The 21,420-nt window shown below is 41.3% G+C and overlaps 1 protein-coding gene across 3 annotated transcripts in view; it reads left to right on the top strand.

The window, feature by feature from the left end:
- PRORP (protein only RNase P catalytic subunit) overlaps nucleotides 1–21,420 on the top strand; it is a 128,339-nt gene that overhangs the window by 7,658 nt on the left and 99,261 nt on the right. For all 3 annotated transcript variants that reach the window (XM_068546114.1, XM_068546123.1, XM_068546134.1), the window contains 2 exons: nucleotides 3,343–3,390; nucleotides 3,875–4,007. In XM_068546114.1, the coding sequence (XP_068402215.1) occupies nucleotides 3,343–3,390; nucleotides 3,875–4,007 (181 nt within the window). The remainder of the gene's footprint in view (nucleotides 1–3,342; nucleotides 3,391–3,874; nucleotides 4,008–21,420) is intronic.

Below are 21,420 nucleotides of genomic sequence, written 5' to 3'. Positions count from 1 at the left end.
TTCATTCTTATTTCTTTATCCTGCTCTGTAGTAGTTATTTCCACCATTTTATCTTCCAGGTCACTTATCCTTTCTTCTGCCTCAGTTATTCTGCTATTGATCCCATCTAGAGTATTTTTAATTTCATTTATTGTGTTTTTCATCGTTGCTTGGTTCCTCTTTAGTTCTTCTACGTCCTTGTTAAATGTTTCTTGCATTTTGTCTCTTCTATTTCCCAGATTTTGGATCATCCTTACTATCATTATTCTGAATTCTTTTTCAGGTAGACTATCTATTTCCTCTTCATTTGTTAAGTCTGGTGTGTTTTGACCCTGTTCCTTCATCTGCTGTGTGTTTTTCTGTTGTCTCATTTTGCTTATCTTACTGTGTTTGGGGTCTCCTTTTCGCAGGCTGCAGGTTCGTAGTTCCCGTTGTTTTTGGTATCTGTCCCCAGTGGCTAAGGTTGGTTCAGTGGGTTGTGTAGGCTTCCTGGTGGAGGAAACTAGTGCCTGAGTTCTGGTGGATGAGGCTGGATCTTGTCTTTCTGGTGGGCGCGTCCACGTCTGGTGGTGTATTTTGGGGTGTCTGTGGCCTTATTATGATTTTAGGCAGCCTCTCTGCTAATGGATGGGGCTGTGTTCCTGTCTTGCTAGTTGTTTGGCATAGGGTGTTCAGCACTGTAGCTTGCTGGTCATTGAGTGATGCTGGGTCTTGATGTTGAGATGGAGATCTCTGAGAGATTTTTGCCGTTTGGTATTACGTGGAGCTGGGAGGTCTCTTGTGGACCAGTGTCCTGAAGTTGGCTCTCCCACCTCAGAGGCACGGGCCTGATGCCTGGCTGGAGCACCAAGAGCCTTTCGTCCACACGGCTCAGAGTAAAAGGGAGAAAAAATAGAAAGAAAGAAAGAAAGAAAGAGGCTATAATATAGTGAAGTAAAATAAAGCTATTATAAAGCAAAGCTATACAGACAAAATCTCACCCAGAAGCATATACATATACACTCACAAAAAAAGGAAAAGGGGAAAAATTAATATATCCTGCTCCCAAAGTCCACCTCCTGAATTTGGGATGATTCGTTTTCTATTCAGGTATTCAACAGATGCAGGCACATCAAGTTGTTTGTGGAGTTTTAATCCACTGCTTCTGATGCTACTGGGAGAGATTTCCCCTTCTCTTCTCTGTTCGCACAGCTCCCGGGGTTCAGCTTTGGATTTGGACCCGCCTCTGCATGTAGGTCGCCTGAGGGTGTCTGTTCCCCGCCCAGACAGGACGGGGTTAAAGGAGCAGCTGCTTCGGGGGCTCTGGCTCACCCAGGCCGCGGGGAGGGAGGGGTACGGAGGAGGCGGGGCCAGCCTGCGGCGTCAGAGGCCGGCGTGACGTTGCACCAGCCTGAGGCTCGCAGTGCGTTCTCCCGGGGAAGTTGTCCCTGGATCACGGGACCCTGGCAGTGGCGGGCTGCACAGGCTCCCGGGAGGGGCGGTGTGGAGACTGACCTGTGCTCGTACACAGGATTTTTGGAGGCGGCAGCAGCAGCCCCAGCGTCTCACGCCCGTCTCTGGGGTACGCGCTGATAACCGCGGCTCGCGCCTGTCTCTGGATTCTGCGTTGTTAGCCTCGGCTCGTGCCCGCCTCTGGGGTCCGCCCTGATAGCCGCGGCTCGCTCCAGTCTCTGGAGTTCGTTTAGGCGGCGCTCTGAATCCCCTCTCCTTGCGTGCTGCGAAACAAGCAAGAAAAAGACTCTTGCCTCTTCGGCCGCTGCAGACTTTTTCCCGGTCTCCCTCCCAGCCAGCTGTGCTGGGCTAACCCCTTCAGGCTGTGTTCACGCCGCCAACCCCAGTCCTCTCCCTGCGATCCGACCGAAGCCCGAGCCTCACCTCCCAGCCCCGCCCGCCCCGGCGGCTGAGCAGACAAGCCTCTCAGGCTGGTGAGTGCTGCTCGGCGCCGATCCTCTGTGCGGGGGTCTCTCCGCTTTGCCCTCCGCGCCCCTGTTGCTGCGCTCTCCTCTGTGGCTCTGAAGCTTCCCCCTTCTGCCACCCGCAGTCTCTGCCCACGAAGGTCCTTCCTAGTGCGTGGAAATCTTTCCTCCTTCACAGCTCCCTCCCACTGGTGCAGGTGCCGTCCCTATTCTTTTGTCTCTGTTATTTCTTTTTTCTTTTGCCCTACCCCAGTACGGGGGGAGTTTCTTGCCTTTTGGGAGGTCTGACGTTTTCTGCCAGCGTTCAGTGGGTGTTCTGTAGGAGCAGTTCCACGTGTAGATGTATTTCTACTGTATCTGTGGGAAGGAAGGTGATCTCCGCGTCTTACTCTTCCGCCATCTTCTCCCCCAAAATCCCCCGTAAGATCTATTATAATGGCATTCATGACCTAATTGGGAATACAATAGTAGACAGTTATCTCAGAGTGGTGTATAAAATGATGGTGTAAGAGAAGAAATTACTCTGGGCCAGGAACAATCTCTGGCAGCTTTATGGAGAAAGAGTAAAATTTTTTTTTTTTGGCTGGGCAGTGCGTCATGCGGGATCACGACCCGTGCCCCCTGCATTGGGAGGGCAGAGTCTTAACCTCTGGACCGCCAGGGAAGTCCCTAGAGTTGAGTTTTTTGTTGTTGTTGTTGTTGTTTTTTAATAGGTATTTTTTTTTTTATAGTGGGTAATGTGAAGACTTCAGATGAAATAGATTGAGAAACTGATTGGAAATTGAATGCAAACTAAGACCACTTGACTGTTAATGAAATGAATAGCCCAGTTTGCTTTTTTTTTTTTTAAAGAAATTCACGTTCTTTTATTTATTTATTTATGACTGTGTTGAGTCTTCGTTTCTGTGCGAGGGCTTTCTCTAGTTGCGGCAAGTGAGGACCACTCTTCATCGCGGTGCGCGGGCCTCTCACCATCGCGGCCTCTCTTGTTGCGGAGCACAGGCTCCAGACGCGCATGCTCAGTAATTGTGGCTCACGGGCCCAGTTGCTCCGTGGCATGTGGGATCTTCCCAGACCAGGGCTCGAACCCGTGTCCCCTGCATTGGCAGGCAGATTCTCAACCACTGCGCCACCAGGGAAGCCCCCTAGAATTGAGTTTTGATTTAGAGGTCTGGGCTGCTTTCTGGGCAGGTCCTGTGAAGACAGATTTCGAGTTAAAGATGAGGGTCAGATGACGAGAGAAGCAAAGGGAAGGAGATCCAGAGTAGAGTACCATCCGTTACTTAGCCCCATCACAGTGTAAGCAACCACTCTTCTAATTGAACCGTTCTAGGGAAGTATCCTGAACTTCTCAGAGCTCTTTCCTACGGAGTTTCTAAATACAATGAATATCTGTTCAGTAGGGATTTGACCCTCTGGTGATTTGGTTTTGCAATCTTTTTTGTAGTGTTCCTGGAGAACAATGGAAAGGACAGTTCACCACAGTCCAGCAAAGGTAAAGGCCAATGTTTTATTTTTAATTTGTTCAATTCAGGTTTAGTAGGTTGTTGTTACTTATTTTTAAAAAATTTAAGAATACCTTAGAAACAGGATAATTAAGTTAGTTAGGATAGCCAAGAAAAAAGTCACGTTTTGCATTTGGAGAATTTGTAGTGCTCAAAATGTTTCTTTCAGTAGGTGCTGTGAGCCTAGTGTGACGCCTCAGAAATGTTTTTCCCTAGAGATTTGGGACCCAGTTGTGTTTTAGGAATGACTTTAAAAACTTTATCTGGGTGCCAGCCATCTACTCTTTTGGGTATTCTGGCACACTATTTTGTTACATTATCTGGATTACAAAAAGTGAGATATGTATGATGATCACAGAGGTTATAATGTTCTTTTTTTAAACTACCTTCCAATTTCCTCATGTCCTAGAATTATTCATTGTAGAAAAAGTCCTTTTCCAGGACATTATTTAACACATTTAATTGTAATTACAGTGGTCAGTGTTTGGGCTGTGGAAAAACTGTAGAGTCTATTCACCTGAGTTCAGAAGAGTATGAATTTCTCAAGGAAAAAATCATGAGGGATGTGATAGATGGAGGTGACCAATACAAAAAGACGACACCTCAGGTGAGTCTGGAACAGGTCTTGTTGATTCCTGGATTGCTTGTCTTGGGCAGGGGTCGACAATTTTTTTCTGTAAAAGGCCGGATAGTAAGTATTTTAGACTTTGTGGTACGTAACGTCTCTGTTGCAGCTTTTCTACTCTGCTGTTGTAGTGAAAACAGCCACAAAAAATACATAAATGAATGCAGTAAAACTGTATTCATGAAAATAAGTTGCGGGCTGGATTTGGCACACTGGCCATGGTTGCCAACCTTTAGGAGAGATTGCTTTCGCCTTTCATAGAATAATTGGGTTAGACTGTCATCCGTTTATTGAAGTCAATCCTATTTTGTCTGCACACAAGTGCAGTTAAGCCAAAAAGATAGATGCTTATTCTTTGTCTAGGTGCTTCCAGAAAACTGTTCAGTAAACTCCCATGAAAACATTATGGTTTCACACAAGTTTTCTAGTCAAGAGAGTTTAAGGTAACTTGACAAAATTATTTCCAAGTCTTCTTTTTATCGAATTTGATTCTCGAAGTCATTCTTAATAGCTTTATTTTGCTAATCTTCAGTACTTTATGCGGCTTTACTAAGATTAAGTTGAAGTAAAATGCTTTTACCTTGGGGAAAGGTTATCCTTGAGGAAAGGCTGCCTATCGTCTCACTGAATGCTTTTTCTTCAAGATACCAAATAAAAACGAGAAGCGAAAATTGTTCTGCCTTCTCACGTTGACTTAAAATTATCAGAAAATGCCCCTAATATGAAGACTTTTAATCCTCAGAATAAAGTCAGAATCTGGTCCATGAAAACATTATCTTCATTTTATGGAATACCTTTTAGCTGACTTTATTGATAAAATTATAGTTAACATTTATTAAATGATCCTAAGAGCTTTATATTCATTATCTTATATCTTATTTAACCCTTACACTACCCTATAAGATACTATTTTATTTCTGTATTACGGATAGAGTGATTGAGACTTCAGGAGGTTAAATATACCCTAGACGCTCCACTAGTAAAATCAAGGTCAGACTGACCCCAAAACTTTTGCCTTTATACTCTGCTGCCTCTCACTGAATGAAAATTCAATTCGTAGTTCTATATGTACTTGACAGCTGACTGGCTGTAGCAGCTCTTAATGCCTTAGGAATTTCTGCCAGCTAAAATGATTTCAACAAATTTCCTTTCTCTCATCCAATATCTGCTGAACACTTAATGTTTATCTTTGGAAGCAGGTGTTAAGATAGATGCAGGGTTGTGTAAGTCATGCTGTTTGCTACCAAAGACTTTACATTTCTTTTGTGGGCTAATTGAACATTCTTCCCATCTTCCAACTTTTTATCTAATAAAATTTTCAACCTAAAGAAAAAGTTAAAAAATAGCACAAGGGACAGCTACATACTCTTTGTCACAGTAACCAGTTATTATTCCACATATGCTTTCTGTCTCTATGTGTGTTTTTATGAACCATTTAAAAATGAGTTGGTAGACATGTTAACCTTAAATATCTCAGCATGTATCTTCTTTTTTTGTTTGTTTTTGGCCATGCCGCCCACCTTGCGAGATCTCAGTTCCCCGACCAGGGATTGAACCCAGGCCACAGCAGTGAAAGCCTGGAGTCCTAACCACTGGACCACCAGGGAACTCCCTGTATCTAAGAATAAGAACATTCTATGTAATTAAATGCTATTATCACATTTAAGACCCTTCACATTAATTCAGTGTCATTTAATAAAAACTGCACATTCAAAAATTCCCAGTTGTTCCCCCAAAATCTATTTTATAACTTTTTTCTTCTGACCCAGGATTGAATCAAGAGTCACTCGTTGCTTTTGGTTGTTATATCTCTCTAAATCCAGAGCAGTGCCTCCCCCTCAACCCTGCCTGTTTTTGTTTTTATGACATTGATTTTTTTTGAAAAGTCTGGGTGGTTTGTCTTGTTCAGGGCTTCTCAAACTTTGTAACTCAGAGTCACTTGAGTATCTGTTTAAAATGCAAATTATGACTCACTTGTCCAGAGTGGGGTCTGAGATTCTGTATTTCGAACAAGCTCCCAGGTGATGGGATTCTGGTCTTTGGACCACTTTTGAGTAGCAAGACTGTGGACTAATTGTCTGATGGCTTTCTCTTCATTAATTCAGTGTAAAAGCTTTTGGGGTATGTTACACAGGCAATGCTGTGTGCTTCTTACTGCATCAGAGCAGTCACATATCAGGTTGCTCTCTGTTGCTGATGCTAAGTTTGATCACTTGATTAAGAGGGTGATTGCCAGATGTCTCCACTGTAAAGGTGCAGTTTTTCCCTTTATAATTTCGCTTTGTAATTTTTGTAATTAAAAATTAAGTAATCTGTGGAGTAATACTTCAAGACTATGCAGATATCCTGTCACCCATTAACTCTTCACCCAGTGTTTTTCACATGACGGAGATGAACTCTGCCTTCAGGATGGTGCAAAGTGATGATTTTCTAGTTTTTTTTTTTTTTTTTTTTTAAGATGAACTGTGTTAGACTCCATTACCATCATTATTCTTTTTGATGCTCGAATTGTCCCAAATTTGGCCTGTGGGAACCCCTGCCAAGCCAGCTCCTGTGTGTCTTTGACATCCTTCTAGCAAACCCGCCCCCCAATCAGTTTTTGAGCATTTCTGTGCTTTCTGGCACAAGATGTCCCAGGTTTTCACCTTGAATTGCTCCTGCCCCAGTCGTGGAATCACTAGTTGAATACTTTTGTTTAAGACTCTTAACGGCTAAACATTGCCATAATTTCTTCTTAATGATTCCTTCTGACTGTAATTCTAGACTAATAGAAGGAAGATTTGTTAGTTTTCTCTGCTGACAAAGATTTAGAACCCAGAGCAAACCTTCCCCTCGGAGAATGTTATACTGCAGGAGGAGTTTCAGGCTCCAGACTGGTGAGAATAGCAAAGAGTAGTCATACATTTAATTACCATAATTCACAAAGCAACTGAATATATTCACAGAAGGATTGGGACATTTTATGACAAGGGAAATTGTCTCCTTTTCTCTTTCCAGGTGTTCTCCCCTTTCCTCGCTGCAGCTCCCCAATTCTGTATCCCATTTTTGTGTCATCTGCCTTTCACCTTTAAGCTATAGATTTAACATAATAATAACATTGCGACCATTTATGGAATGATTACCCTATGTCAGGCACTTCTAGGCCTGTTACACTCACAGCACTCAACAATCTTGAAAGGATATCACCAATTTGAAGATGGGGAAGCTCAGGATGAGAACCATATCCATGGTTAACAGGCAGTGAAAGAAGGCATATGGCTGGATTGGTTCAGGGTTTAGCTTTGGTAATATTGGTGAAGCAGAAGGGGCAGAGATGGATCCAGAGCATTTCTGGTAGATTGAAGTAGAACCAACTCTTTTTGGAACTAGAGGAAACAAATTAAGAATAGTGGATAAGTTAAGTGTGTAGGGTACAGCAAAGAGTTTTTCTCTGAAGAGCCGGAGAATTTTCAAATTGGTCATTTGAAAGTGAGAGAATGTTTGATAGTCTGAGAGCGCTTAAGGACAATTTTAAGCCTTGGAAGTTTGGGTTATTTGTGGGAGAACTGAAGAGAGTATCGCTGGGTGGTGCTGAAGTCCCAACAACTACACTTGTAAGGGCATTGATCTGTGGGCCATTTTCAGCAGTCCTGGGCCATCTAGGTAGAGAGAAGGCAGCTGGATGGGATGGGATGAGATTTTGCTAGGGTGGTACCGTCGAGGGAAAAGGGAAAACAGGAGTTGAGGGTGTAGGTGAGAGGGTGGCTTAATTAACGGACCATGAGATCAAGGTTGGTAGAAGGAAGTAAAGATGAGTAGGAGCTCACAGATTAGGAGACAAGGGAGATAAAAGTGGACCGGAATCTCACTGAGGTTGGAGAGCAAGCATAAAGGGAGTGAGAGTGATTAGTGTCTAATAGCGATTCGATTTGAGAGACGGAGGGCTCTGGAGTGGTGACAAAATCCAGGGTATGAGAGTTAAGCAGATGAAGAAACTGAGAGCCTAAATTGCTAGGTGGTCATCCACAGAGCTAATTAGAGTGTCCATATGATAATTTTTAAAAATAATAACTGCAACCACATTATGGAATGCTTACCAACTGCTGGGCTGGTGATGAAGCCTGTGAGTCCGGTGCCAAATTCTTAATAAACGTACAGATGCCTGGGACAACACAAGGTGATAGCAAAGAGGAGTCAGCAAACTATGGTCCACAGACCAAGTCCACCCTTCCACTTTAAAAAAAAAAAAAAAAATTATTTATTTATTTATTTTGGCTGTGCCGGGTCTTAGCTGCAGCATGTGGGATCTTTGTTGCAACATGCGGGATCTTTTAGTTGCAGCATGTGGACTTCTTAGTTGTGGCATATGGGCTCTTAGTTGCGGTGTGCATGCAGGATCTAGTTCACCGACCAGGGATCGAACCCGGGCCCCCTGCATTGGGAGCGTGGAGTCTTACCTGCTGGACCACCAGGGAAGTCCCTCTACCAATTGTTTTTGTAAATAAAGTTTTATTGGAACACAGCTACAGTCACTCATTTATATTCGGGCATGCCTCGTTTTATTGCACTTTGCTTTATTGCGTTTTTTAAGAAATTGAAGGTTTGTGGCAGCAATGTGTTGAGCAAGTCTATTGGCGCCATTTTTCCAACAGCATTTGCTCACTTTGTGTCTCTGACACATTTTGGTAATTCATGCAATATTTCAAACTTTTTCATTATTATGGTATTTGTTATGGTCATTCATGATCAGTGGTCTTCGATGTTACTATTGCAAAAAGATGATGACCCACTGAAGGCTTAGATGATGGTTAGGATTTTTAAACTAAGGTATGTACATTTTTTAAAGATATAATGCTATTGCACACTTAATAGACTGCAGTATAATGTAAACATAACTTTTAAAACAATTTTTATTGGACTATAGTTGATATACAGTGTTGTGTTACTTTCTGCTGTACAGCAAAGTGAATCAGTTATACATATACATATATCCACTCTTTTTTAGATTCTTTTCCCATATAGGTCATTACAGAGTATTGTTTTTTGTTTTGTTTTTTTCTTTTTGACCAAACTGCGCAGCATGCGGGATCTTAGTTCCCCGACCAGGGATCGAACCCATGCCCCCTGCGGTGGAGCGTGGAGTCTTAACTACTGGACTGCCAGGGAAGTCCCATTACAGAGTATTGAGTAGAGTTCGCTGTGCTATGTAGTAGGTCCTTATTAGTTATCTATTTTATATATAGTAGTGTATATATGTCGATTCCAATCTCCCAATTTATCCCTCTCTCCCTTCCCCCCTGGTAACCATAAGATTGTTTTCTACATCTGTAACTCTATTTCTGTTTTGTAAATAAGTTCATTTGTACCATTTTTTTAGATTCAACTAACATAACTTTTTACATGCACTGGGAAACCAAAAAATTTGTATGACTCGCTTTATTGTGATATTTGCTTTATTGTGGTGGTCTGGAACTGAACCAAACATGTATGCCTGTCTTGTTTGTGGCTTCTTTTGCCCCCGCAGAGTTGGGTAGGTACAAAAGAGACCATGGGCCTGCAAAACCTAAACTATTTACCATCTGGCCCTTTACAGAAAACAATTTGCTGACCCCTGGTATATATGAACAATCATAAGCCTCAGTTGAGGTGGAGAAGTAGCAACTTTGAAGGCGCAGTGGGGACTAGGAAAGGGTCTCTCCTTTCCCCTCAGTCCTATAGCATGCTTTGAGAGAATGAGCAGATACCACTTCAGAACTAAGTAAGGAGACTTCCCTGGTGGTCCAGTGGTAAAGGATCTGCCTTACAATGCAGGGGATGCAGATTCGATCCCTGGTCAGGGAACTAAGATCCCACATGCTGTGGGGCAACTGAGCTCGCATGCCTCAACTAGAGAGCCTGCGTGCTGCAAACTACAGAGCCCACATGCTCTGGAACTCGCACGCCACAACTACAGAGCCCATGCGCCCTGGTGCCTGCGCGCCACAACCAGAGAGAGAAAACCCGCATGCCACAACTAGAGAGGAGCCCACGCACACGCCGCAACGAAAGATCCCTCCTGCCTCAAGGAAGATCCTGTGTGCCGCAACTAAGATGTGACGCAGCCAAAAATAAATAAAATAAATAAATAATAAATAAATCTTAAAAAAAAAAAAGAACAAAGTAAGGGGTCATTGATGATCTTAGGAAGAGCAGTGTCAATAGTACACCGAGGGCCAAAGCCAGCCAGGTTATAACAACTGAGTGAACACACATTGAGGTTAAACTCTCCTTTTGAGAAGTTTAGATGAAAACAGGAAGAAGGCAATGGGATAGTGGTGGCTAGAGTTTGGTAGAGGTCAAGGGACGGTTTAGGGAGATGGGAGAGATGTGCATGTTCATAAGATGAAGAAAGGGTTGTCAGTAAAGATAAAAACATTGAGTAAGCAGGACAAGTAGAGAGACTGCGTTACTGATGAGCAAGGTTCAAAAGTAGGAGGGGTTGCCAAAAAGAGCTCAGATGGGGAAGTTAGAAATGAAAGAAACCTCTCTGAGACTAGAATAGAAAGAAGATGGGTGTGGATACAGATATATAGATAGGAGGCAAGAAGGCTGAGGGTAATGACATGTGCTGTGTTCAGTGGGATGCAAGGTGAGAGATGGGCATCAGTGGAGGACTAGAGAGAGTGAAGAAGGCTTGGGATGGTGCTTGAGAGGAATGGCAGAGACGCTAACTCAAGCAGAAGGATGTGGCAGGGAGTGAGGTGCTGAGACTTGAATCATTGAAGTTGTAGGCATCACTCTCCGTGAATATGTGCTTTAATATTTTTCCAACAGAGCATGGCTCACCCAGAGTAGTAGTGAAGACAAAATGTAGCATTGGTTCAGATTTTGGGTTTTGTTGGTTAGATGTGGCAACGTAATAGGGAGCAGAGGAAGGTAGTTCTGATAGAATAGTTAACACAATCACCATGGGGCCCAAACTAGATAGGGAAGGAAATAAGGCCAGAGAGCACTTGTCTGGGAGGGCTCAGGGGCTCGTAGTCTCACTGTGGAGTAAAAGAGAAGGTACAGTGACAATAAGGGAATGAAAACTGGAAGGCTGAGGTCAGAGAGCAGGTGACTAAAAATTTGAGACTAAGATTTCAGAGGACAAGCCATTCCGGGCCCTGTCCAGATCCAGGGTAGGGCTCTCAGGGTGTGGCATGTGCCCCAGGGTAAAGTTCAGCTCCAGAGTGTCATTTCCCCCAAATTTTTCATCTTGTGTTTTTTTTGCTTACTATGTGTGTTAATTTGCTAGGGCGGCCATAACAAAATACCACAGATGGAGTGGTTTAAACAACAGGAATTTATTTTTGCACAGTTCCAGCATCAAAGTATAGGCAGGTTTGGTTTCTCCTGAGGTTTTTTTTCTCTCCTTGACTTGCAGATGGCCCCCGTCTTGGTTTGTCCTCACAAAGACTTCCCCTGTGCTCAGGCATCTGCAGGTGTCTCTTTGTGTGTCCAAATTTCTTTTTCACATGAGAACACCAGTCAGATTGGATTAGGGCCCATCCTTATAATCTCATTTTACCTTAATCACCTCTTTAAAGGCCTTATCTTCAAATGCAGTCACATTGAGAGGTACTAAGGGTTAGGACTTCAACATACAAATTCTGAGGAGGCCACAGTTCAGTCTATAACACCATTCATTGCAAATACGTATTAAAACTATATTGTGTTCAGCATTTTAAGTTATTTTGTACTGGGAACAAACAGTTGGAACTTCTTTCAATATTACTTTTTAAAGCTTGTTTATAATTTGGGAATGTGAGGTATAAACCAAGGAGTAAGTACTAATCCATGTTGAGTTTGTCTACTTAAGAAAAATGTATGATTTCAGCTCACCTCCATAAGCATCTAAAAAGAGCATTATCAGAATTGTTTCAGGCTTATATGTTTTTACCAAGTAGTACGCTTTTGTTCAAAACAAAATAAATGAGATGGCACCCTTTAATGAAATGGTTCTCAACCTCAGCTGCTTGTTATAATAGTTCAGGGGATGTTTAAAAATTACTGATGCTCAGACCCCGCCCCCTAGAGATTTTGGTTTTAAGTGTACAGTTCAGTGGTATTAAATACATTCACATTATTGTGCAGCCGTCACCACCATCCATCCCCATAACTCTTTTCATCTTGTAAAACTGAAACTCTATTAAACAATAACTCCTCATTCTCCCCTCCTCCCATCCTCTGGCAACCACCATTGTACTTTCTGTCATTATGGTTTTGACTACAAGTACCTCATGTGAGTGGAATCATACAGTATTTGCCTTTTTGACTGACTTATTTCATTTAGCATAAGGTCCTCAAGGGTCATCCATGTTGTAGTGTATTACAGAATTCTCTTCCTTTTTAAGACTGAATAATATTCCATAGTATGCTTATACCATATTTTGTGTATCCATTCTTCCATCAATGGACGCTTGGGTTGCTTCCACATTTTAGCTATTGTGAATAATGCTGTTATGAACCATGGGTCTTTGAGACCCTGCTTGCAATTCTTTTGGATATATACTGAGAAGTGGAATTGCTGAGTCATATGCTACGTGTATTTTTAATATTTTGAGGAACCTCCATACTGTGTTCCACAGTGGCTGTATTATTTTACATTCACACCAATAGTGGGCAAGGGTTCCAATTTCTCCACATCCTTGCTAACACTAGTTGTTTTCCTTTTCTTTTTGGTAGTAGCTATCCTAATGGGTGTGAGGTGGTGTCTCATTGTAGTTTTGATTTGCATTTCTCTAATGATTAGTGATGTTGAGCATCTTTTCGTGTGCTTATTGGCCATTTGGCTGTCTTCTTTGGAGAAATGTCCATTCAAGTCCTTTGCCCATTTCTGAATGGGGCTTGGGGTTTTTGTTGTTGAGTTTTAGGTTTTTGTTGTTGAGTTTTCTCTATATTTTGACTATTTTTCCCTATATATGATTTGCAAATATTTTCTCCCATGCTGTGGGTTGCCTTTTTATTCTGTTAATAGTGTCTTTTGATGCACAAAATTTTAAAAATTATCATGAAGTCCAATTTGTTTATTTTTTCTTTTGTTTCCTATGCCTTTGGCATCATATCTAAGAAAATCATTGCCAAATCCAACGTTGTGAAGCTTTTGTTCTGTTTTTGTCTCTAAGAGTTTAATTGTTTTAGATCTTACGTTTAGGTCCTGGCTCCATTTTGAGTTAATTTTTGTATATGGTATTAGGTAAGGGTCAAACTTCATTTTTTTGTGAGTAGATATCCAGTTTTCTCAGCACCTTTTGTTGAAAAGACTGTCCTTTCCCAATTGAATGGTCTTGGCACTCTTGTTAAAAGTCATTTTTAAAATATATGAGAGGGTCTGGATTTATTTCTGTTCCATTGGTCTATACGTCTATTTTTATGCCAATACCACACTGTTTTAATTACTGTAGCTTGATAGTAAGTTTTGAACTCGTTAAGGGTGGCTCCTCCAGTTTTGTTTTTGATTTTCCAAGATTGTTTTGGCTATTCAGGGTCCCTTGAGATTCCATTTGAATTTTGGAATGGGTTTTTCTATTTCTGCCACACACACACAAAAAAAGTCATTGGGATTTTGATAGGGATTGTATTGATTCTGTAGATTGCTTTGGGTAATGTTGACATTTTAACAATATTGAGTCTTCTGATTCATGAACATGGGATTTATTTCCATTTACTTTCAGCAGTGTTTTGTAGTTTTCATTGTACAGGTTTTTCACCTCCTTGGTTAAGTTTATTCCTAGGTATTCTTTTTGATGCTATTATAAATAGAATTGCTTCTGTAATTTTCTTTTCAGATTGTTCATTATTAGTCTATAGAAATGCAACTGATTTTTGTGTGTTGACTTTATATCCTGCTACTTTGCTGAATTGATTTATTACTTCTGACAGTTTGTGTGTGTGTGTGTGTACTTTTATGGTTTTCTCTATATAAGATCATATCATCTGCAAACAAAGACAATTTTACTTCTTTTCCAATTTGGATGCCTTTTGTTATTATTTTTTTTCCGTTGCTTAACTGCTCTGGCTAGAACTTCCAGTACTGTGTTAAGTAGAAGTGGTGCAAGGGGGCATCCTTGCCTTGGTCCTGATCTAGTCCTGAGGAAAAGCTTTCAGTCTTTCACCATTGAGTATGATGTTGGCTGTCGGTTTTTATATATGGCTTTTATGTTGAGTTAGTTTCCTTCTATTCCTAGTTTGTCAAGTATTTTTTGTTTTTTTGTTTGCTTTTTTAATGAAAGAGTGTCAAATGTTGTTAAATGCTTTTTCTGCATTATTTGAGATGATCATGTGTTATTTTCCTTGTTCTGTTTATGTGATGTATTATATTGATCAATTTTCATATATGGAATATCCTTGCATTCCAGGAATAAAGCCCACTTGGTAATGGTGAATAGTCCTTTTTATATGCTGCTGAATTTTGCTTGCTAGTATTTCGTTGAAGATTTTTACATCAGTATTTGTAGTTTTCCTTTCTTGTAGTTTAAAGACACTTTAGTATCAAGTTAACGCTGGCCTCGAAGAATGAGTTGAGAAGTGTTCCCTCCTCTTTAATTTTTTGGAAAAGTTTAAGAAGGATTGGTATTTGTTCTTCTCTAAACGTTTAGTAGAATTCACCTGTGAACCATCAGGTCCAGGATTTCTTTTTGTTGGGAGATTTTTAAATTACCAATTCCCTCTCCTTACTAGTTACAGGTATATTCAGATTTTCTTCTTCTTGATGATTATACCTCTTTGTCTGCATCTCTGTGATCAGAAGCAGCGGTCTGCAATCAGAGCACAAATCCCCAATATTTGGAGGACAGGGTCCTTTTTGACCACCCTGGCTCCCATAAGCTGTGAGCAGACTGCTTCAGGAACATGTGTACAGCTGCCTTCCATGTGGCTTGGGATGAGAGGTGGGTAGCTATTGCTGTTCTAAGAGCTAAAACTGATTAAATTAACCACTGTTCATCATTTAAGGCTTCCCCTGGAAGTTGCAAGCCTTCAACAGACTTCAGAGTTGCAAATTGTTACAAGATCAGACAGATTCTGTCAGTGCACTGTTGTCTAGTCTGTCTAGGGAGATTGATTCCTGGTGCACTTTTCTCTGCCATCTTCCCATCAAATTGATGAGTTTTGACACGTGTATACACCTGTGGAACTGTCAGTGCTGTCAAGATAATGAATATATCTATCAACGTCAAAAGTTTCCTGCCACTTTATAATGACTCCCTCTTGTACCCACATACCACTCACTCTTGCCACCTCAGATAAACACCATGGGAATCATATAATATATAGTCTTTTTTTGTCTGACTTCTTTAATTCATAATTATTTTGAGAATTCACTTAAGTTTTGTGTCTCATTCATTCATTTTTATTGCTGAGTAGTATTCCATTGTGTGGCTATATCACAGCTGTAAATTCATTCACCTGTTAATGAGTGTTTGGGTTATTTCCAGTTTGGGGCTATTACAAATAAAGCTAATAACATTTTGTACAAGTCTTTGTACTTTGTGCTTTTGTATTTGTTTCCTAGGGCTGCTGTAACAAAGTACTTCAGCCTGGGTGGCTTAAAATGACAGACATTTATTCTCTCACAGTTCTGGAGGCTAGAAGTCTGAAATCAGGGTGTTGGCAGGACCGGTCTCCTTCTGATGACTCTGGGGAGATTCTTCCCTTTTCCTAGCTTCAGAAACTCCCAGCTTCTGGCAGTGCTTGGTGTTTCTTGGCTTTTAACTGCATCACTCCACTCCTCCTCCTCTTCTCTATGTGTCATCTCTTCTTTTTTTTTTAATTTATTTTTTATTTTTGGCTACTTTGGGTCTTTGTTGCTACGCATGGGCTTTCTCTAGTTGCAGCGAGCGGGGGTACGCGAGTGGGCTTCTCATTGCGGTGGCTTCTCTTGTTGCAGAGCACGGGCTCTGGGCACATGGGCTTCAGTAGTTGTGGCACGTGGGCTCAGTAGTTGTGGCTCGCGGGCTCTAGAGTGCAGGCTCAGTAATTGTGGCTCACGGGCCTAGCTGCTCCACGGCATGTGGGATCCTCCCAGACCAGGGCTCGAACCCGTGTCCCCTGCATTGGCAGGCGGATTCTTAACCACTGCGCCACCAGGGAAGCCCCGTCATCTCTTCTTATAAGGACATCAGCCATTTGATTTAGGGCCCACTCTATCCCAGTATGACCTCATCTTAACTAATAACATTTGTGAAGATCTCCTTTTGGATAAGGACACATTCCAGGTAGACATGAATTTTAGAGGGGACACTATTTAACCCACTACAACTTTTCTTTCTGTTGGGTACACATCTAGGAGCGGAATGGCCGGGTCTTATGGTAGGTATGTGTGTGGCTTTTTAAGAAACTGCCAAACTGTTTTTCAAAGTGATTGTCCCATTTTACATTTCTACCAGCAGTGTGAGGGGGTTATAGTTGCTCCACATCCTGGCCAGCACTTAACGTGAAGGTCAGTCTCTTCACTTAATAGCCATTCTAATGGATGTGAAGTGGTATCTCATTGTGGTCTTAATGCACATTTTACTAATAACTAACAATGTTGAGCATCTTTTCATGTACTGAATTGCTGTCCATATATCTTTTTTGGTGAGGTGGTGTTTAGCTCTTTCGCCCATTTAGAAAATTTGGTTGTTTTCTTATTATTGAGTTGTAAGAGTGACTCTAGGTGCAAGTCCTGTGTCAGATATATCTTTTGCACATATTTTGTCTCAGTCTGGCTTGCCTTTCATTTTCACAAAATAGAGATTCTGATTTAATTGCTCTGGTTTGGGGCCCAGGCATCAGGGCTTTCAAAAACTCCCAGATGATTTTAAAGTGCAGTGGGGTCAGAACCACTGCTTCTAATGTGAGATTTTGAAGAACCCTAATGTGTGTATGACAGCTTCTTTTCTACAGGATAATTTTGGGTGAAAACCATAGTCATAGGTAAATTGTTAATTTTTCTGTTTTAAAACCTTAATTTACTGTGCTTGGACATCACAACCAGCAGATGGCAATAGTGTAACATGTAAAAGATTATTCTAGGTTGTAGCCAGGTCAGTCAGGTTAAAGGATTTGATGAGCTTCTTTATCTTTCTTAAACTGAAAGATATCTGTGTAATTTTTGTTTGTCAAGTTAGTTATAGTAGATAAAGAGGGGAGCTGTATATGTAAATTTTAAGTGAGTGAAGCAGAACTCCAAATAATATCTGTGTACTACTGATTCAACTACATGAAACTCATTGACATCAATGAAGATAAAAAAGGTGAATTTGGAGCTACGTGGACAGTGTTAGTTTAATATCAGTAAGATTTTTTTTCCTCTCATTTTCCTTCATTCTAACAATAACATTAAATTACAGCCTTTTTTTTCATATTCAGCTCTTCAGGTATGAATTTGTCTTTATTTAATCTTCTTGTTAGGGAAAATTTGAAACATGCAAAAGTAGAGAGACTAGAATAACAAAATCCTAGCTCAATGATTTTTTAAATTAATTTATTTAATTTATTTATTTTTGGCTGCGTTGGGTCTTCATTGCTGCATGCGGGTTTTTCTCTAGTTGCGGTGAGTGGGGGCTACTCTTCGTTGCGCACGGGCTTCTCATTGCAGTGGCTTCTCTTGTTGCAGAGCATGGGCTCTACGCGTGTGGGCTTCAGTAGTTGTGGCACTCAGGCTCAGTAGTTGTGGCTCACAGGCTCTAGAGCTCAGGCTCAGTAGTTGTGGCGCACGGGCTTAGTTGCTCCGTGGCATGTGGGATCTTCCCGGACCAGGGGTTGAACCTGTGTTCCCTGCATTGGCAGGCGGATTCTTAACCACTGCACCACCAGGGAAGTCCCAAGCTCAATGATTATTAACTCACGGCCACTCGTATTTCACTTATACTCCCACCGTTCCTCCCTTGCCATTCAGATAATTGTAAAGCAAATCTGAGCGTAATCATTTGTCCTATATATTGTAAATTCATTTTTAAGCAACTTTCTTTGTATCTCTTATCTTAAGAAATACTCCTTTGTAGAGTGATATTTTTCTTATAGAGTAGGAAATCCTTTAGAATAGCAATTCTCAAACGTTTTGGTCCCAAGACCCTTTTACATTCTTAAAATTAAGGACTCCTGAGAGCTTTTGTTCATGTGGGATTGTACCGTTTGATAATTACTGGATTAGAAATTAAAACTGAGAACCTTTAAAAATATATATATTTTTTAAAATTAATTAATTAATTTATTTTTGCTTGCGTTGGGTCTTCGTTGCTGCGCGCGGGCTTTCTCTAGTTGCCGTGAGCGGGGGCTACTCTTCGTTGCAGTGCACGGGCTTCTCATTGCGGTGGCTCCTCCTGCTGCAGAGCACGGGCTCCAGGCGCGCAGGCTTCAGTAGTTGTGGCACATGGGCTCAGTAGTTGTGGCTTGCGGGCTCTAGAGCACAGGCTCAGTAGTTGTGGCGCACAAGCTTAATTGCTCCGCGGCATGTGGGATCCTCCCAGACCAGGGCACGAACCCGTGTCCCCTGCATTGGCAGGTGGATTCTTAACCACTGTGCCACCAGGGAAGCCCTAAAAATATTTTTAATTTAAAATAACTATATAAAAACTATTACGTGTGAACATAAGTAATATCTTTTCTCAATAATAATTCTGTCATCTAAACAAAAGCAGTATGTGAGAAGAGAGGCGTTGTCTTACATGTTTGTAAATCTTTTTAATTATCTGGCTCAATAGAAGACAGCTGAATTTTTATATCGGCTTCTGTATTCAGTCTGTTGTGGTTTGTTATTTTGGTGGAAGCATATGAAGAAAATGGAGGCTCACAGAGATAGTCTAAAAGGGTGAAAGTATTTTATTGGCATTTTCAGATAATTGTTGTTATTCTTCTCTGATATTATACCAAATCTCCACTGCACCCTTGTGAGCAAATGAGCATGAAAAAGGCAGATAATATCTTAGTATTATTATAAAAATAGTTTTTAACTTTACAGATTCCTTGAAAAGGTCTTAAAGATGCCCAGGGATCCTCACACCAGAGTTGAAGAACCACTGCTGTAGAAATACTCTGCTTTAGATGTAGTTTCCTTTTCTTTCTATTTGAAAAGTTTAAGTAAAATTTATTTTCCTCAACTTTATTATACAAACATATTAACAAAGGAAGTTAAAACAAAAACAAAACAAAGAAAGCAATCTTACTCAGCATATCTTGTATTTAGTTTCTTTTATCCTCTTTTAGTTCTTATTCTTTTTTTTTTTTTTTTTAAATTTATTTATTTATTTTTGGCTGTGTTGGGTCTTCGTTTCTGTGCGAGGGCTTTCTCTAGTTGTGGCAAGCGGGGGCCACTCTTCATCGCGGTGCGCGGGCCTCTCACTATCGCGGCCTCTCTTGTTGCGGAGCACAGGCTCCAGACGCGCAGGCTCAGTAGTTGTGGCTCACGGGCCTAGTTGCTCCGCGGCATGTGGGATCTTCCCAGACCAGGGCTCGAACCCGTGTCCCCTGCATTGGCAGGCAGATTCTCAACCACTGCGCCACCAGGGAAGCCCTAGTTCTTATTCTTATTTCATCATCTTCTTTCACTTTCCAAAATGGAAAATAAAAATAATATTTATTAATTATAAAAAATTTTCCGTTGAAATAGACAACTGAAAAGAAAGAAATAGTAGCCCACCAGGGTCCTCTCATTTTGAACTTTTAGTGGAGCTCTTTTTTTTGGGTAACTTTTAATGAAACTTTAATCATGATAGCAGTCCCCCATAATCCTGTGATTTAGAACTTCTTAAATAAAACTTTAATGACTTGGGATTCTGTTTTCTAGAAAAGAAATTGGAGGAAGGCAAATTGCCTGTAGTACATTTAATTGAGTTTTCAGGGTTAAGTTTAAATCAAACCATTTGTTCTGCTTGATAATATCTCTTCAGTTAATTGACAAAAGGGAGGCCTTCTGGTGTTTCTCTTAACTACAGATTTAAGACAGCACATGTGACCCAAATGAAATGTCAGTATAAAAACTGATCTAATGTAGGTTTTTTGTTTTGTTTTTTTTAATTTGAGAGTGGCAGCTGCAAACTATGAAAGATATGAACCAGCTGAGCCCTTCATCACGATCTTCAGAACCTTCCACTCTCATCTTCTGTGGGTTTGAAGATTTGGTTATCTCTAAGATGCATATGAGGTTTTCCCCCAGATTTTAAAAAAAAATGTTGAGTGGTAAATGGCAAACTTTGGGGATTTGGTAGTTAAAAAAAAAACTGAGAAATTTAACGATTCGCAAAGTATAGTTTTAAAACCATGTGTTCTGAAGTCTGTTTATAAAAAGCCCATTAATGGATAAATGGTCCTCAACTTGCGAACATTTTACCCAGTACATGCTTAATTAATCACTAATGCTCTTCCCCACTTCCTCTTCTTCAGCTCCACAATTAAAAACTAGAAAACAAGCATGTGATCTCTGGATCATCCAGGTGTATTGGTGCAAGAATTGTGGCCAAAAATGTGAAACTTCTAGAAAAATCAGTGATTTCAGAAGCCCAGGAAGGGTAAAAATGTGAAAAGAGAAGCAGGCTGACTCCTTGCAGTGGCCTTCTTAACATCAAACATTTCCATTTCTTCATCCTTCATTTGCTCTAAGATAGCACTTGCTGAAATTCTACCGCTTGGGATCCAATCATTTTTATGAGAATTAGCTTGAAGCAGTGCATTTCCTCCTGATGGCTAGCTGAGTTCTGCTTTACAAGGGAAGGAGAATTGTGTGTGGGTGTGGTTGGTTGCTGCTGTTTTAGATTTGGGTGGGTGATTTTTAGACGTGGAGAACATTTACGGGGGGGGGCAGCTCTGGGGAGGATGCTCGAGTGGGAGGTCTCATGTAGATTACAGTGCTGGAGGCAGAAGGACAGAAGCACCTTTAGTTGAGGAAGTTTGAACAGGGGAGGAGTGTGCTAGGAGAAACTTATTTTTTTCTTAGGCCAAGGGCAAGAAAGCCTGGTCTTTTTTACACCCTGTGATCTTTTCTCCCTCAGATGCAGGCTACTACTATTATTATTATTTTTTAAAATAAATTTATTTATTTATTTTTGGCTGCGTTGGGTCTTCGTTGCTGCGCGCGGGCTTTCTCTAGTTGTGGTGAGCGGGGGCTTCTCTTCGTTGTGGTGGGCGGGCTTCTCATTGCAGTGGCTTCTCTTGTTTCGGAGCTCGGGCTCTAGGCGCGTGGGCTTCAGTAGTTGCAGCATGTGGGCTCAGTAGTTGTGGCTCGCCGGCTCTAGAGCGCAAGCTCGGTAGTTGTGGCGCATAGGCTTAGCTGCTCCGCAGCATGTGGGATCTTCCTGGACCAGGGATCGAATCCGTGTCACCTGCATTGGCAGGTGGATTCTTAACCACTGCGCCACCAGGAAAGCGCAAGGCTACTACTATTATTGTTATATTGTAGCCCCATGATATAGTTTGGCAC

This window comes from Eschrichtius robustus, chromosome 1, assembly GCF_028021215.1.
Source record: "Eschrichtius robustus isolate mEscRob2 chromosome 1, mEscRob2.pri, whole genome shotgun sequence".
NCBI classification, from domain to species: Eukaryota; Metazoa; Chordata; class Mammalia; order Artiodactyla; family Eschrichtiidae; genus Eschrichtius; species Eschrichtius robustus.
The sequence above is the reverse complement of the archived record's forward strand: the minus strand, read 5'-3'. Positions and strand labels throughout refer to the sequence as shown.